The 18,049-nt window shown below is 47.4% G+C and overlaps 1 protein-coding gene across 1 annotated transcript; it reads left to right on the plus strand.

The window, feature by feature from the left end:
• Positions 1–2,500: 2,500 nt before the first annotated feature.
• On the plus strand, positions 2,501–16,981 carry MPL (MPL proto-oncogene, thrombopoietin receptor). The gene is made up of 12 exons (XM_044236397.1): positions 2,501–2,579; positions 2,731–2,863; positions 3,166–3,344; positions 3,886–4,184; positions 4,547–4,709; positions 4,970–5,096; positions 10,186–10,364; positions 10,527–10,669; positions 12,588–12,747; positions 12,913–13,009; positions 15,331–15,418; positions 15,625–16,981. The coding sequence occupies exons 1-12, from the start codon at positions 2,501–2,503 to the stop codon at positions 16,012–16,014; spliced, it is 2,037 nt and encodes a 678-aa protein (XP_044092332.1). The 3' UTR covers positions 16,015–16,981.
• Positions 16,982–18,049: the final 1,068 nt, after the last annotated feature.

Below are 18,049 nucleotides of genomic sequence, written 5' to 3' on the forward strand. Positions count from 1 at the left end.
ATCTCTCAGGGGTGCGGGGTGATAAGGGGCAAAGCAAGGATACCTGGGGAACAACAATGTTTGAGAGAAAGAGTAAAGAAAGAAAGAAACTGGGAGGGAATGTTCCAGGGGGTAGGAGGAAACCAGGAGAATGTGATACTTTGTAGAAGCCAAGGAAGGAGGAGAATATCAAATGTTACAGAAAGGTTGAGCATGATAAGGATTGAGATGAGAGACACAATGAGGTTATTGTGGCTGGTTGAGAGTGAAGACAGCGGTAGGAGACGAGATTTAAGTAAGCAGGGGCCACATCATGCAGAACCTTGTATCCCCAAGCATGGCGGGAGGTGGTAAAAATTGCTCACATTCAGGGTACATTTTGAAAGAATATCAAATAGGACTTCCTAGTAAGTTGAATGTAGGGTAAGAGAAAGATAGGAATCAAGGAGGACTGAGGTTTTGGGTTTGATCGCTTGAGTAAACGGTGGTGCCATTTACAGAGGAAGGTAAGACTAGAGGAAAAAGAAAATCACAGGCTTCGGGGTGGGAACCAGAACCAAGAGTTTGACTTTGGGGCACCTGGGTGGCTCAGTGGGTTAAGCCTCTGCCTTTGGCTCAGGTCATAATCTCAGGGTCCCGCATCGGGCTCTCTGCTCAGCGGGAGAGCCTGCTTCCCCCTCTCTCTCTGCCTGCCTCTCTGCCTACTTGTGATCTCTCTGTCGATAAACAAATAAAATCTTTAAAAAAGAGAAGGAGAGAGTTTGACTTTGGCCATCTTAAGTATAAGTTGCCCATTAAATGTGCACGTGGAGATGCCAAGCTGGTGGGTAGTGATCCCAGTGTGGACCCCAGGACAAGCCACAGCTAGAGATACTAATTTTGAAGTCATCCGCATAGACAGAGCATCAAAGCATTGGGAGTGTGTGAACATTAATGTGTTTCCCCTCTCACTTGACCTGGAGGTTGGGTGGCCCTTGATAGGGGGCTGGGGGAGGGCTCCAAAGTCATCCCCATTGGACAGAGGAAGCTGGTCCCTATAACCCAAGAACTGGACAAGAATCAGGACGAGCCTGGGCTCAGGCTCTTCTTGCAGAAGAAATAGAGCCAGAGAAACTAAGACGTCCCAAGGTTGAAGCATTTCCATTTACTCCCTGCCCACCCAGCTCCCCCAAATCCCTCTGTAAGTAACATTAATTCAGGAGGAGGAGAAAAGGTTGACATGGAGGCCACTTAGCCTGTAGAGCCAGCGATGGTAGCCCCAGCTGAGGCCGGAGGGTCTCGTTAGAGGAGTTCATACACGTCCTTCTATCCCTGCAAGAGTCAGGGCTTGTGAGAGATGGCATAAAAGCCACCCACAAGGATAGCACTCCCAGGAGGCAGCCCTGGCTTCAGACAAGGCATCATGCCTTCTCTTTTGCTACTGATGTGAAGAAGATGAGCATAGCTAAGCCCAAGACCAGTGCTTCTCCAACTTAAATGGGTGTTCAGATCACCTGGGGATTTGGTCAAGTGCAGATTCTGTTTTAGTAGGTCTGGGGTGGGGCCCAAGATTCTGCATTTTTTAAAAGATTTTATTTATTTACGTATTTGACAGAGAGGAAAAGCTCAAGTAGGCAGAGAAAGAGGGAGAGGGTGAAGCAGGCTCCCCGCTGAGCAGGGGAAGGGAACCCCTGTGGGGTTCCATCCCAGGACCCTGCAACCATGATCTGAGCCAAAGGCAGACGCCTGACTGAGCCATCCAGGTACCCCAGATTCTGCATTTCTAACAAGCAGCCAGGCAATGTTGCTGCTGTTAGTCTACAGGCCATACTTTGAGTAGCAAAGGACAAGAGGCAGCCCTGGAGGCTCCCCACGAGAGAGGGTGCACGTCCAGTTCCAGAGAGAACGTGTTTGCGCACAAAGTTACAGAAGCCATTCAAGTGGAAACAGCCACCAGTTTGTTATGTCTGTGAGGCAGTCCTTTCCCGATGGACTACACCTTCCAGCAGCATGGCGTAGCCGCTTGACGCTCAGGCTCTGAAGCTTGACCTCCTGAGCTTGACCTCTCAGTAGGTCTGTGATCTTGGGCAAATCTTTTAATGGCTCCACCTCTCAGTCTCCCCACCTCTCTAGTGGAAATAATACTAATGGGAGGATGAGCTGAGTGAATAGATATGAAGTCCTTAGTAAGTGCTCAGTAAATGTCATTCTTGTTAATAATACACCCTTCTGTAATAGTTGACGTAGTCACATATAGAGGCTCAGTCTCCTGGTTCACGGTCAAAAAGATGACCCCCATCTCCCTCCCACCAAAAGGCCTATATCTTCTCTTTCAAATCCCTCCTCCCCTCCTGCCCACTCCCACTCCCCCTCCCCTGGCCTCTGGCCCCAGTGTGGTCTGAATGGGCCCCAAAGGGGCAGGGACAGGGACAGGACGTGGGGCTGTATCTGACAGGAACCTGAGGGGCTGGTCTGGGAGGGGATTGGGGCCCGGCTTCCTGAGGGGAGGATGGGCTAAGCCAGGCACACAGTGCCGGAGAAGATGCCCTCTTGGGCCCTCTTGGCGGTCACCTCCTGCCTCCTCCTGGCCCCCCAAAATCTGGCACAAGTCACCAACAAAGGTGAGGTGTGTGGAGGGTGGAGATCACCTATTCCCAGGAAGAGGGAGTCCTGGGGGGGGGTGCAAGGTAGGAGGCTCTTCCCAGCCCCTTTACTCTTGCCCATAAACATGCGCGGGAGCACCCTAAGCTCAACTCACCAGCTGTTCCTCAGATGCCTCCTATCTGGCCTCGGATTCAGAGCCCCTGAACTGTTTCTCTCGAACATTTGAGGACCTCACTTGCTTCTGGGATGAGGAAGAGGCAGCACCCAATGGAACATACCAGCTGCTGTATGCCTACCCAGGGTATGTGCTGGGCTGTGTCATGCTCCCCTGTGTCTGTCCTGTCCTTACCTCAGCTGAGCCCAGCTCTTGTAGCTTCCCTGCCTTTGGCCCTATCAGAGACTATTCCAAGTACATGCCCTCAGTAACCATTTAATGAACAGACACGCTTTGGATGGCCCCAGGGCTGGTCCCTGCATAATCCCTAAGCCCACCTATGCCAGGCACTGAGTTCAAAAATGGCAGTAATGGAAATCGAAGTTGGGCTTGGGCCCATGATGTCATGGTGGCCGTGGAGGTGGAGCAGACTTCTCCTATGCCCACAGGGAGAAGCCCCGTGCCTGCCCCCTGAGTTTCAAGAGCGTGCCCCCCTTTGGAACCCGATACGTGTGTCAGTTTCCAGCCCAGGATGAAGTTCGCCTCTTCTTTCCACTGCACCTCTGGGTGAAGAACGTGTTTCTGAACCAGACTCTGACCCAGCGTGTGCTCTTTGTGGATAGTGTGGGTAAGGGCCATCCTCCTGTCACCCTGGCCCCGCTATCTGCTGTCCTCAGTCCAGCTCCTAGGATCAGACTGGTCTGTGCTCTTTTAGGGCAATGTGGATGCCCTTCATTACCAGACCACCAGAGGCACCTCGAGACCCCCTTATCATTCTTCACATCCAGAGCTAGATTTCATTTCACACCAGAGACAAACCTATGCTCCTGTCCCATCATTAACCTATTCGTTAAGTAATTCAACAGTTATAGAATACCTACTATGTGTCAGGAACTGTGCGGGGTGACAAGGATACAGAGATGAAGAGATCCCTGTTCTTGAAAGCACTGAGTCTAACAAAGCCGCAGTGAGGTCACTGTTCTCATGAGGAAAGGAAAAACGGGATAAGGAACCTCCTTGCCCTGGCCTACAAGAGAACAGTGGCCTGTGATCTTCTAGAATCCAGGGGCTGCCCCCAAACCAGCTGCAGCTCCCCTCTCTACAGTCCATGGGTTGAACCATCAGCTATGGTACTCAGAGAATTCTGGTGTACCTTGTCTTGCCCCCAGGCTTGCCAGCTCCCCCCGATATCATTAAGGCTTCAGGCGGGATCCAGCCAGGGGAACTTCAGATCAGCTGGGAGACCCCAGCTCCCGAAATCAGTGATTTCCTGAGGCATGAACTTCGCTATGGCCCCAAGGATCCCAGGAATTCCATTGGTCCCACAGTCATGCAGCTGCTGCCCACAGAAACTTGCTGTCCAGTTCTGCAGAGACTGAACCTGGTCCCAGCTCTGCACCAGCCTCCATGTGCTCAGCCCATGATGCCCCAACAGGATGGACCAGAGCAGACGTCCCCAACTAGAGAAGTATCCTGGCCTTCTGCCCCACCTCCTATCTCCTACCCTAAAATTTGCCCAGGGGATTCCATACTTTGGGGATTCCAGACTGGGTTGGTCCTTGGAAAGTTAGTATGGGCTTGGGAGTGATTTCTATTTAGGTATCTCCCACTTTGGGTCATTCACACCAACAAAACTGAGTGTTTCAGGCCTAAAAAGTTCTGGACACCACCTGAAACCCACTGGCCTGGCCCCTAGTCTGTGTGCATTATCTATCCAGTGAGGAACTGGCCATCTTTCCACAGGTATGCTGTGGGGCTTCAAATATAAGAGATGGAGGCTGTCTTGGTTGAGGCAGACCTAGATTCTGAGGCTGCGATTCTTCTCCCAAGGCTTCATCTCTAACAGTGAGGAGTGGAAGCTGCCTCATCTCAGGGCTCGAGCCTGGTAAATCCTACTGGCTCCAGCTGCGCAGCCAACCCGATGGGGTCTCCCTCCTTGGTTCCTGGGGTTCCTGGTCCCTCCCTGCAACCGTGGACCTGCCTGGAGATGCAGGTACGTCAACAAAAGAATGGGAAGATGGGGAGGAGATAGAAAAGAACTCTAGAGAGGTCTGGACAGGATATGGAAGCTCTGAGAACCATGGTCATTCCTAATAACCCCAAACTTGCCACTGGACAGACACAGTGAACTATATTCAGGGAGAGAACAAAGAATGGGGGTAAATATTCCAAGTTAAGTATGTAAAGATAGTTTGGCTACCCTACAGAGTGGGAATGTGTTGGCCCTGATGGGACTTTCTTCTGTTAATTCAGTGGAAATTGGACTGCAGTGCTTTACCTTGAACCTGAAGAATGTTACCTGTCAGTGGCAGCAACAGGACCATGCTAGCTCCCAAGGCTTCTTCTTCCACAGCAGGGCACGGTGCTGCCCCAGAGACAGGTGAGAGCTGAACTTGTGATTGAGCTTGATGTCATGGAAGAAAGGCATGATCATGCAGAAAGGGACTGATAGTTCTTGATCCTCTTCACTCCCCTCCCTTGTCCCCAATCCAACTGCCCTCCATGCTCATGTTCTCCTATAGGTATTTTACCTTCTCAACTTCTTTCCATCCCCATTGGGATGCCTTGGTTTAGTCCAGATTTAATCATATCACCTAGACCTAGACTATATCACCTAGACCATTGCAACAATCTACATTCTCATTCACCCGCAATTTATCCCCCATGCTTCTGACAAACACCTTTGCTAAAAACTCAAACATTGAATGGTCTTCCCCTACTCAAATACATACTGCACCTCTCCACTATCAAATCCAATCCAAACTTTGCCTTCAAGAATTACCACCAAGCACCTCACTAATCTGTCACTCCCCACATATCCAATCTAAAACCAAGTCTTAGGTGTTTTTTTTTTTAATAAAATTTTTACTTAAGTTCTAGACAGTTAACATATAGTATAATATTGGTTTCAGGAGTAGAATTTAGTGATTCATCACTTACATATAACATCCAGTGCTCATCATAACAAGGGCCCTCCTTAATCCCCATCACCCATCTAGCCCATCCTCTGCCCAGCTCTCTCTATCAACCCTCAGTTTGTTCTCTATCATTAAGAGTCTCTTGTGGTTTGCTTCCCTCTCTTTTTTTCCTTCCCATATGTTCATCTGTTTTGTTTCTTAAATTCCACATATGAGTGAAATTATATGGTATTTGTCTTTGACTTATTTTGCTTAGCATAATACACTGTAGCTCCATCCACATTGTTGCAAATGGCAAGATTTCATTATTATGATCGCTGAGTAATGTTCCATATATATATGGAATATTCCATATACATATACATATGTATATATGTATATGGAACATATATACATATATATACACACACCATGTCTTCTTTATCCAGTCATTGGTCAATGGACATTTGGGCTCTTTCCATAGTTCGGCTATTGTTGATAGTGCTGCTTCTGTAAATATTGGGGTGCATATTCTCCTTCAAATCTGTATTTTTGCATCCTTTGGGTAAATACCTAGTAATGCAACTGCTGGGTTGTAGGATACTTCTATTTCTAACTTTTTCAGGAAACTCCATACTCTTTTTCAGAGTGGCTGCACCAATTTCCATTCCCACCAAAATGTAAGAGAGTTCCCCTTTCTCCTCATCCTCACCGACACCTGTTGTTTTTTGTGTTATTAATTCTGACAGGTATAAGGTGGTATCTCATTGTGGTTTTGACTTGCATTTCCCTGATGATGAGTGATGTTTAACATCTTTTAATGTGCCTGTTAGCCATCTGTATGTCTTCTTTGGAGAAGTGTCTGTTCATGTCCTCTGCTCATTTCTTGACTGGCTTATTTGTTTTTTGGGTGTTGAGTTTGATAAGTTCTTTGTAGATTTTGGATACTAGCCTTTTATCTGATAAGACATAGGCAAATATCTTCTCCCATTCTGAAGGCTGCCTTTTAGATTTGTTGACTGTTTCCCTTTGCTGTGCAGTTTTTATCTTGATGAAGTCCCAGTAGTTCATTTTTGCTTTTGTTTCACTTGCTTCTGGCGATGAGTCTAGTAAGAAGTTGCTGCAGCCATGGTCAAAGAGGTTGGTGCCTGTGTTCTCTTCTAGGATTTTGATGGTTTCCTGCCTCACTTTTAGGTCTCTCAAGGATTTTGAATTTATTTCTGTGTATGGTGTAAGAAAGTTAAGGAGTCTTATTGATTTTACCTATTAAATATCTCTAGAATCTGTCCACTTCTGTTCATCACTGCCATTCCCCTAGTACGAGCCATCATGGTGTCTCACTTGGGCTACTGAGGAGACTTATTATAAGATTACCTCTTAAATCCTCCAAATCATTCTCCACATAGGAGCCAGAGTAGTGATCTTTAAAAGTGCAAAAATGAACATAACACTCTCTGCTCAAAAATCTGCAATAGCAGGGTGCCTGGGTGGCTCAGTGGGTTAAGGCCTCTGCCTTCGGCTCAGATCATGATCCCAGGGTCCTGGGATCGAGCCCCACATTCGGCTAGCTGCTCAACAGGGAGCTTGCTTCCTCTCTCTCTCTCTCTCTCTCTGCATACTTGTGATCTCTGCCTGTCAAATAAATAAATAAAATCTTTTTAAAAAAATCTGCAATAGCTTCTTACGGCTCTTAGGATTAAAAGAAGAAGAAGAACCCTATTGTGGCATTATAGAGTACTAACAGACTCAGCCCCTGAATACCTTCAGCTTCATCTTACACTATGCTGCCTTTTCCTCTCTATGACTCAGGTCCCCTTCTATCTGCCATATTATCTCCTGCTTCTGGGTCTTTGTGCATGCTGTCCACCCAGCCCTCCTTCTGATCTCAACTCAAATGTCACCTTCTCAGGGAACCCTCCCCGATCTTCCTCATCAGGTCCAATAGCACTATTACACATACTTATTGTACCATTTACCTCTCCTTCATAAGTACTTATCATAGTTACAATTTTACATTTATATTTTATGTGGTTATTTCATTGATAACCATTCTGTCTCAGAACTCCAGTTGAGAGGGGCTGATATTGAACATACATGATCCCTAAGAGCGAAGTCAATATCTGTTTTTACTCACTAATGTATTCTTACCTACCACAGTGCCTGGAACTTAGCAGTTAGTCAGTAAAAAAAAATTGCTAAATTAATGAATAATGAAAAAAACACCATTAACAGTTTTAATGTGCTCTTCCAGTTTTTCTATGTACTTACTCATGTCTATACACAACATTTCATTTTCAGTATGAATTGGAACACATTATATATATAATTGCCAACTTATTTTTTTTTACTTAAAAATGTGTCTTGGAGCCCATTACAAAAAGGCATAACTGATTCCTTTTAAAACTGCACAGGTTTCCATAGCCTAGAGGTGCCACGAATGGATTAAAGGGGAACAAAACTGACATCACCATTTCTTCTACCAAAACCTGCTCTTCCTCCTATTGTCCTCCATCCTACCATCAGCTCAATTTTCCAAGCCTGACATAGTGATTTCCATGGGCTTCTGCCTTTTCCATGCACTCTAGGTCTAATCAGAAACAGTCTTATCATCTCTACCTCTTCAGTATCCCTTGAATCCCTTTTCTCCACCTCCATTGTCACCACCCTGTTTCTGGGCCTTCATCCATAAAAGTGTCCTATTGGATCTCCCTGCGTCTTGTCTGTCCTCACAAATTCTTTCCCACAAATTGTAGTTACAGTGATCTTCCCAAAGTACAGTGCTAATTATGACAAGTTTCTGTTTAAAATCCCTAAATGTTTCTGTGATTACTACAAGATTAAGTTCAAGCTCCTCAGAAAGGCCATAAGATCATACATGATCTTAGTCTGCCCTCTCCCATTTACCACTCCCCACGAGGCCCTCTAAGCTAAGGGCATTCTGTTCCACTTAGAATTCCCCCCAAAGCACCCTATCTCTTATCTATGCACAAGCATGTGCCTGGGTTGCCTGTCTGTCCCCTTTGCCTATCCTATTTATAGTCCAAGACCCGGTCTAAGCACTGCCTTGTCCAGGAAGTATTCTCTGACCCTCCCCATCTGGGTTAAATTATCCTCCTTGATACCCACCCCTCCCCAAAGGAGCCCGAACACACCACAGAAAAGTACCATCTGTCTGTTTTTCTGCCTCTCCCACTGGAATGAGAGCTCCTTGATTATTCTTCTATGTATTCATGCTGCCTAGCACAGTGTCTGCCACATAGTATCAATTATTTGTTGAATAAAGAAGTAAATACATAAATACATTAATAAATAATTTTTGTAAGAGCTAGCCATTTAGGAATTATAATCAGGAAGGAGACAGGATTCATCTATTCAATCAACAATAATTGAGGGTGACTACATGCTAGGCATTGGGGCTGGAGTGACAGATAAAAAACTTTCCACATTGTTGGGGCTTCCATTTTAGTTGGGGGGGGAGAGGGGTGACAAAGAAGTAAGGTGACCGCAGAACAGGTTATATGATAGAGATTAAGTGGAAGGATAGGGGGTGGGTGCTAATCTAGACTCTGTGGTTAGAGAATGCCAGGAGCCCTAAATGGCAAAAAAAAAAAAAAAAAAAGAATGAGTCACATGGAGATCTAGAGTCAGAGCAATCAAGGGCAAGGTGTAGTGCAAAGGCAGTGCGTGGGGCATATTTACAGCACAGCAAGAAGGCCCGTGTGGGTAAGAAGCGGCAAGCTGGAGTAAGAATTGTAGGAGAGAGAATGGCCAGATAGGGAAGAAATAAAACATATCGGGCCCTGCATGGAGGGCAGGGAGCCACTGAAGGATCTCAAGCAGAAGAGTGATGTGATGTTATTTTTCTTTCAAAAAGGTGTGTTTCTCTGTGAAATGATGACGAAGGAAAGGTGGCAGAGTCACCAGTTAGAAGCTGGCCTTACTCTAGGCTGGAGACAGAGGTGGCTCATGGAATGTGGCCGTGGGAAAGAGTCAAACAAATGGACAGATTTGTAATCTCTTCTGGACATTATCAGATTAAAATTTTGGAAGTAAATTCTGGTGACCATGTGGAGAACAAACTCCACAAGGGAGTGGTGAAAATGAAGGCAGAAAAGCCAGATGGGAGGCTGTTGTAATCATCTAATAGTAGAATAACCCAGAGAGGTGACTAACAGGTCTGCTGTATGAGATTAAAAATGTGAGGACCTTTGCACCAGAAAGATGAAGGCTCTTTGAAACAATCCTGTGAAGTGAGGATTTTTAACCCATTTTTACAGATGAAGAAGTGGGAGCAGAGATCAATCATGTACCAGAGCTGTAGACCAAGCCAAGACCTGAGCTCTAGAGCCCAGGCTGTGTCCATGAATCATCTTGCTCTTTCCTCAAGAGTAAGAGGCTGGACACCAAAGTCAGCTTCAGAAAACAAAACATCGTGGCAGGAAGACAGAGAGAAAGCCTTGGAAGCCCATCCATGGGAGGAGTTAGATTATAATCCCTACAGGTCATATCCCTTGTGGGATGGGAATTATCAGGATTAGGCTCAATTGAGTGACACTATGGCATGATTCTTAGGGACCCCATCTGGGAGAAGTGTGAAGAGGAGAAAAATCCAGGATTACAGCCCTCCCAGTTCTCCCGCTGCCACTTCAAGTCACGAAACGACAGCGTTATTCACATCCTTGTGGAGATGACCACAGCCCAGGGTGCTGTTCACAGCTACCTGGGCTCCCCTTTCTGGATCCACCAGGCTGGTAAGAACTTCCTTCCCTTCTCCTCCCTTGTACTTCCTGCCCCTACTCCCACTGACCCCACGCCCAGGATCACCAGCTCTGGCACTTTTGACCCATGGCCCTAGTGGCATGATGTCACATGCACAGAAGAGCTTAGGCCAGTCCCTGCTGGCATCCCTGTAGTGCTCATCCCCACTCCAAACTTGCACTGGAGGGAGGTCTCCAGTGGGCAGCTGGAAGTGGAATGGCAACACCCATCATCCTGGGGAGCCCAAGAGACCTGCTATCAGCTCCGCTACACAGGAGAAAGCCATCAAGACTGGAAGGTACGATAGAGGAAAAAATGCCCACAGACCTCACTACACAGAGTACCCCTGAGATTCATCCAGTCTGTTATCAAGAGTGAAGGTATCCATGTATCTGTGTCTGGGTTTCTATATCTGTGTTGATCTGACTCAACTGGCATCTTAATCTTTCTTTGGCATTTGACACTGCTGACTATTCCCATTTAAATTTTTCTCTTTCTTTTGCCTTTGGGTTATCAATCTCCCAATTCTTATACTACTTTTCTGGCTGAACCGTCTCCCTTTTTCCTGGCTCCTCTTTTTCCACCCTTCCTTAATCTGTTGTTTTTCCTATAGTCCCATGCTAGACTCCCTTCTCTTCTCGATAAATATACATGCTCATCCTAGGTAAGTACTCAGAGTTTTGATGACTATGCATTTACCAGCCCAAACTTACCATTCCAACACCCAAATGGAAAGAAACTTCTATGCCCTATGCCTTCTATGCCTACCTAAACTTTGGAAGTCTCCATTTTGTCAAATGGAGACACAACTATCTATCTTCCAGAATTGTGACAAAAATTAAGTATGTAAATATCTAGAGGCAGATAGAAGGTACTCAATATACACTCGTTAAATATTACTTTCTCTACTTTATTCTCATTAACCATGTGTATATACAACTTCTTACCAGACAATGTGCATAAAAGCCCTCGGGGGCATTTCAGACCCAGTATATTCAAAATTAAACTAAACTCATCTTCCTCCCCAAGTTTATTTTACCTTTTCACTGGGGTATGTTCCATTCAAGAAAATACATAGATCTTAAATATACAATTGATCAATTTGTACATGTATACACCCATTTAACTACTACCCAGATCAAGATATAGGTTATTTCTACACCTCAGAAGTTCCTCATGCCCCTTACAGCCACACATACCCCAAGGTAAGCACTGTTCTGACGTCACCATTGATAAGTTCTGACTGTTGTTGAACCTAATAAAGTGAAACCATACAGTATTTCATCCTCAAACTTCTCTGTTCTCTGGCAGTGGCTCTACCACTTACCAGTTATCCAAACCTGGAATCACCCTTAATTCTTCTTCCTTTTCCCCTGTCCCTTCCCTCCATTCACCAACACTGAAGTTCGGTTTACTGTACTAGCAGTCCTCAAATCCCTACTACCACTGCCTTAGCTCATCTTTGACCTCGCAGCCTGCCCATCCATGCTTTTAGCACACTGAACTACTCTCTAACCCCCAATCAAGCAGCCCAGGCAGCATGCCATGCTTCCTCCTGCTCCTATCCTGCCTTACTTAAATCATCATTATAGCACTAATGACTTTTAATTATTTACTGGTTTGCATGCGGTCCTCCTTGGACTTGGGCGGAACCATGTTTCATCTATCCTTTCCCCCAGTGCTTGGCATTATCACCAGCACGTCGTAAACGTTTGCTACCTGATGGCTAGTCTCCCTGCTTGTCCACACGATGCTTGTTCCCTCTGCTTGGAATCTGTCCTTGCCCCTCAGCACCTAGCATCCACAGCTGGATGCATGTTACTTGGCCCTGAGTATCTGAATGTGCCCGGGGTTTCCGTCGCCTGACCTGGATCGTGGGGAGCACTTCTGGCGGGATGTCCGCGTGCCCCGGTCAAGGTGCAAATGCATTTGTGTCCGGATGAGTGGTCAGTTCTCTGTGCAGATGAGGTCCGCGTGCTAGCGTGTGTGTGTGTGTGTGTGTCAGGGCGCGTTTCTCTAAGGTCAGCATGTCTCTCTGTCGGGCCAGTTTTCTCTGGGATGCATGTATTTATTCTGTCGGGGCGGCTCTCTGGGAGGGACCCCCGGAGATTCAGAGCAGTAAGCCTTTGGCCTAAAAGATGCCAGGCTGTAGAGGCCCTGATGCTGGCGCCGCGCCGCCCGGAACCGGCCCACCTGCTCGCTACCCCTCTGCGCAGGTGCTGGAGCCGCCTCTCGGGGCCCAGCGGGAGACCTTGGAGCTCCGCCCGCGCTCTCGCTACCGCCTACAGCTGCGCGCCAGGCTCCACGGCCCCACCTACCAAGGGCCCTGGAGCGCCTGGTCAGAGCCGGTGAGAGCAGAGACCACCTCCGACTTCGGTGAGCGCCCGGCAGGGAGCAAGGCGCTCTGCGGCTGCGCAAGTGGAGGGGCGTCGGCGCCGCGGAGGGGGGGCGGGGATGGGGCTGAGAGGGGCGGGGTCTGGCGGGCCCGGGGGCGGGGCTCCGTCCAGGGGCTGCAGAAGTCTGACTGGTTTTGTCCCTTAGCTTGGATCTCCTTGGTGACCGCTCTGCTCGTGGTGCTGGGCTTCAGCGCCCTCCTGGGCCTGCTGCTGCTGAGGTGGCAGTTTCCTGCGCATTACAGGTACCGCCCCGGTCACTCAGGAGACGGGTGGGGCCGGAGGCCTCTAAACAAGCTTCCCAGGGTTACCCTACGACACTCGCTCTCCCGAGGACCAAGGACCGCATGTCCACACCTGTGGCTTCAGCCACTTCCTGCACGTCTCCCCTGGGAGTCGCACCGCTTCCTTACACGCTAATATGCCTGCTCTACCAGACCCCTCAAACAACCCCACCTCCTGGCTCCTCATCTCAGTAACAGGGCTGCTGTCCACCCATCATCCAAACCCGTACTCTAGGCACCTCCCTTCCCTTTTCCGCAGGCCCGCCTCGTCTGCTCATTCCACCTCCTAAATGTCGATCGAACAATGGTCCCCTTTTTTAGCCCTACAAACACTACCCGGCTCGCTGAAACAGAGCCGCTTCACCCTCCAATCTGGCCTCACACAGCCACCCAAATCATCTCCTGAAAAGCACACATGAACTTGTCACTCCCCTCCTTAAGTCTCATTACTAGCTCCGAGGATCGAGTCCAGACTCTAGAATGACAGGCAAGGCTCTGTAAAATCTGACCCCTGCCAGCCTTTCCACCCCCTCCCACCCCGTGCATCAGCCTCGCCAAACTGTTGGTGATTCCTCCATAAGCCCCCTGGTTTTACTTCTCAGTGTCTTGCATACGATGTTCCCTTTGCTGGGGATATGTTCCCTCCATGACCTCTATCCCTTTATCTTTAAATAACCTTCTCCACCAACTCCTAGAAACCTTTCCTAAACTCTCCCCTATTGGCTACTCTCTTTGTGCCCCAGTACAGACTTCTATCACAGTACCAGTAGCATTTCATAGTATTTCTTTCTTTTTTTTAAAAAAAAAAAAAGATTTTATTTATTTATTTGACAGAGAAAGAGAGATCACAAGCAGGCAGAGAGGCAGGCAGAGGGGAGGGGGAAGCAGGCTCCCTGCTGAGCAGAGAGCTGGATGGGGGTGGGTATCGATATCAGGACCCTGAGATCATGACCTGAGCTGAAGACAGAGGCTTAACCCACTGAGCCACCCAGGCACCCCGAGATTTATTTCTTTATATGTCTTCCTTCTACCTTATGTGATCATCTTTAAATCCTCAGCACTCAGCACAGTGCTTGCCAAATAGCACACCCTTAAAAAAATGTTATTAATGACTTGTTTATGTGGCTTCAAGACTAAGGCTGAAGAGAAATGTCTTTGGAAGTTATAAACATGAGGATAGAAAAGTAAAACAAAACAAACACACGCAAGGATACAATCCACACCACCTCAGTCCTTCAGTTGGTAACATCTCTTGGTTCTTAAAGACTCATCTCAGAAGGCAACTCCTCCAGGCAGCCTCCCTTGGTGACCCTAGACTAGGTTAGGTGTCCCTTCTTTATGCTCCCATCTCTCCTTGAACATGTCTTTCTTTGAATTAAAAATTCACTCCTTTGTATAAGCAGACCACATTATAGCCTCTGTGCAAGTAGTCAGAGCCAACAAAAAAGTTGGGGTAGAAGAGGAAGATGATGAACCAGGTGAACTCAGTTCCTGGTCCCCAATTTGCCAGATAAATCACTCCTTCCCTGGAGACATATGAGTGAGGTCACAGAAGAACCCTAAAATGTTGTTCATGAAGTCTTTCCGTGTGGAAATAGGAGCCTAAAGAATTGCAGGGTGCTACAATTTACCTTACTCTATACTCTTCCCAGAGAGACTACCTTCCCCAGTAACTTAGTAATAAGCCCCTCTGGTTCTCTTCATTTACCCACTCAACTAATTTCTTGAGGACCTACTATGAGCCAGACAGTATTCTATCTCCCAGAGATAGAGGACTGAGAAAACAAAGTTTTTGTTCTCATGGAGTTGATATTCTAGTGGACGGATAGAGACAAACACAAACCTGTGGGATAATATAAAGTGTATACAGTAAGTCCAGTGCTATAAAGAAAAATAAAGCAGAGCAGGAAACGGACTGGGAAAGGAGGTGATAATATTTTAGACCTGGCGGTCAGGGAAGGCTTCTCTCTTAGGATGACATTTGAGCAGAGACCTAAATGAAATGAGGGAACGAATCAAGAGGTGCAGAAAATAGCAAGCACACAGACCCTGAAGCAGGGGTATTTGAGGACACTCAAACCGCTTTTTGAACCCCTCACCCCTGACTCCCCTTTCCCTCCTTTTCACCTATGCCCCCCTACCTTATCTTATTGCCTTGACTACAGTCTTGCTTCTCTAAGCCTTATTTTCTAACCTCAGGCTCAACCCCTCATCACCTCAGTGGTTTCCTCCTCCCTCCCAATTCACTCCTGTGACCCAGTCTCCTCTTCCTTCTCCCCAAGGAGCCTGAAGCATGCCCTGTGGCCCTCCCTTCCAGACCTGCACCGGGTCCTAGGCCAGTACCTTAGGGATACTGCAGCGCTGAGTCCGGTGAGTGAATTCCCTTCTCCAGTCTCCAGCATCAGCGCTGCCTGGAGTTGGATCCTTACCCCATTGCACACTTTTCCAAGACCCTTGCCCACCAGCCTACCATCCTGGGGCCCTATGCCCAGCTAACCCTCCTTCCTGTATAGTCCAGGTCCCCCTCCCCACTGCACCTGCTCTAATCCAGAATCCTTTCCCCCCATTTCTCCCAGCCCAAGGCTGCAGTCTCGGATGCTTTTGAGGAGGTGGAACCCAGCCCCCTTGAAATTCTACCCAAGTCCTCAGAGAAGATCTCCATGGCCCTGTGTTCCTCCCAGACCCAGATGGACTACCGAGGATTGCCCCCTTCTTGCCTGGGGACCATGCCCCTGTGTGTGTGCCCACCCATGGCTGAGTCAGGGTCGTACTGCACCACCCACATTGCCAACCATTCCTACTTACCTCTGAGCTGCTGGCAGGGCCCTCTCTCCCCGTACTCTGGACAGATCCAAACTGGCCAGACCTCTTTTCCCAACCTTCCTACCCACCCCATCCCCTCAACACAAACATCTCAGACCTCACGTCCATCCCCCTCTGTCTGTCCTCATAGTTGGACTCCCTGACACTGACAATATTTGGTACTGCTGCAGACATAAAGCCAAGAATCTCCCTCCTCACGCCAGGTTCACTTGACTAAGCTCCTCTAACTCACCTGCTTTTTCTCTCCTCCCTAATGCTCCACTCCTTGAAAAGACATCTCCACATCCCCACTTCCCATTTGATCTTCAGACAGCTTCAGTTCATTCCCCTGCTTTGCTAAGGAAACAACTCAGGCAGGGTTCACATCAAATATTGTGATTGCAAGGTCCGGTAGGATCTTGTCAATCCTCAATTTATTTGATCTCTCTGTGGCATCTGTCATCGTGACTACTCATTCCTCCTTTAAATTCTCTCCTACCTTGGCTTCTATAGTATCACCCTCTCTCCTGGCTCTGAGTATATGAGTAGTTAAAAGCATAAACTCTGGAGTCAGAGCTGGGTTCAGTTCCTCTCTTACCCACTTGCTAGCTGTGTGACCTTGGGCATATAACTTAAAGTCTTTGCACCCTGATTTTCTCATCTATAAAACAGGGATAATGCCAAAAGCTCATGGAGTTGTGAAGAGGATAAGTGAGCTAGTCTAAGTGCCTTGGACGTAGTATGTTTATATCTGAACTACTGTAATTATTCCTTCCTGTTCTCTTATCCTGGCATCTCTCCCACACCTTAATTACTGTAGTTCCTCAAGAGTCCACTGCCTTTCCTGTAAGCTGACCACCGCAAAGTTCTTATCTCCAGCCCTGACTTCTGTCATCCCTGTGCTTCTTTATGCAAATACCTGTTTACTTGTCTGTCTCCTACTACTAGGCTGTGAGCTCCTTGAGGGCCAGGGCTGTGATTTAGTTGTCTTTCCCTATCACCAAGATCAGTGCTTGGTGCATGATAGTAGGCTTTCAATAAATGTTTTCTAAATGAAGGAAATCTTTCTGGATAGTGCTACCTTCACCCCATGCCAAGCGCCCTCATCCTCTAGGCCATTCATTAGCAGCAGTAAATGTGTTTAGGCTGGGGGAAACTGGATGGCTCCATCAATTAAGTGTCTGCCTTCCACTCAGGTCCTGATCTCAGGGTTCTGGAATCAAGCCCCTCACTGAGCCCCATTTTGGGCTCCCTGCTTGGTGGGGGGTCTATTTCTCTTTCTCCCTTTGCCTCCCCTCCTTGTGCATGCATACACACACACACTCTCTCTCTCTCTCTCTCTCTCTCCCTCTCAGATAAATAAATAAAATCTTTAAAAAAGAATGTGCTTAGGCCATTCTGGTTATGGATTCCCCTTACTCATTCAAATTTGCAAAAATATGGTATTTTTTGTTTGCTCCAGACATACCCACTGTCTTAATCAGGGTCTTGGCAGAAATAGATGGCACATTCAAACTGGGCATCTTGATGAGAGTTTAATAAAGGGCATATTTGTAAAGATAAGGCAGGTTTTAGGAAAACCCTCAAGAAAGAGTGCAGTACCCCAGGACTAACCAGAACTAGGAGTTGGTACCACCCCTAGGTATCCAGGGGTAAGGGGCAATTGTGGTTACTAGATCTAGAGAGTCACTCTAAGAGAAGGTTGCCTGACTGGAGTGGTGACCTTTGATAGAGAGCCAAACTGTGAGGACATGGTAGCGAGGGATTCAGGGGAATACATAGCTTAGACCCCCCTCTCCTTCCGCCCTCTGTTCTCCTCTGTATTAGTTTGCCAGCACTGCCCTAACAAAGGACCACAAAGCTGGTGGCTTAAATAACAGAAATGTATTATCTCACAGTTGTAGAGGCTAGAAGTTCAAGGTGTCATTAGGGTTGGTTCCTTCTGAGAGCTGTGAGGAAGAGTCTGTTCATGCCTCTCCACTAGCTTCTAGTGGTTCCCTGGCCATCTTGGTATTCCTTGGCTTGAGGATGTATCACCCTCATCTCTGTCTTTATCTTCACATGGCATTTTCCTTGTATGTCTGTGTTCAAGCTTCCCCATTTTATAAAGACACCAATTTCACTAGATTGAATGACCTACATGACCTCACCCAAATGACCTCATCTTCGCTAATTACACCTGCCATGATCTTATTTTCC

Source organism: Neovison vison, chromosome 2 (genome assembly GCF_020171115.1).
Source record: "Neovison vison isolate M4711 chromosome 2, ASM_NN_V1, whole genome shotgun sequence".
NCBI classification, from domain to species: Eukaryota; Metazoa; Chordata; class Mammalia; order Carnivora; family Mustelidae; genus Neogale; species Neogale vison.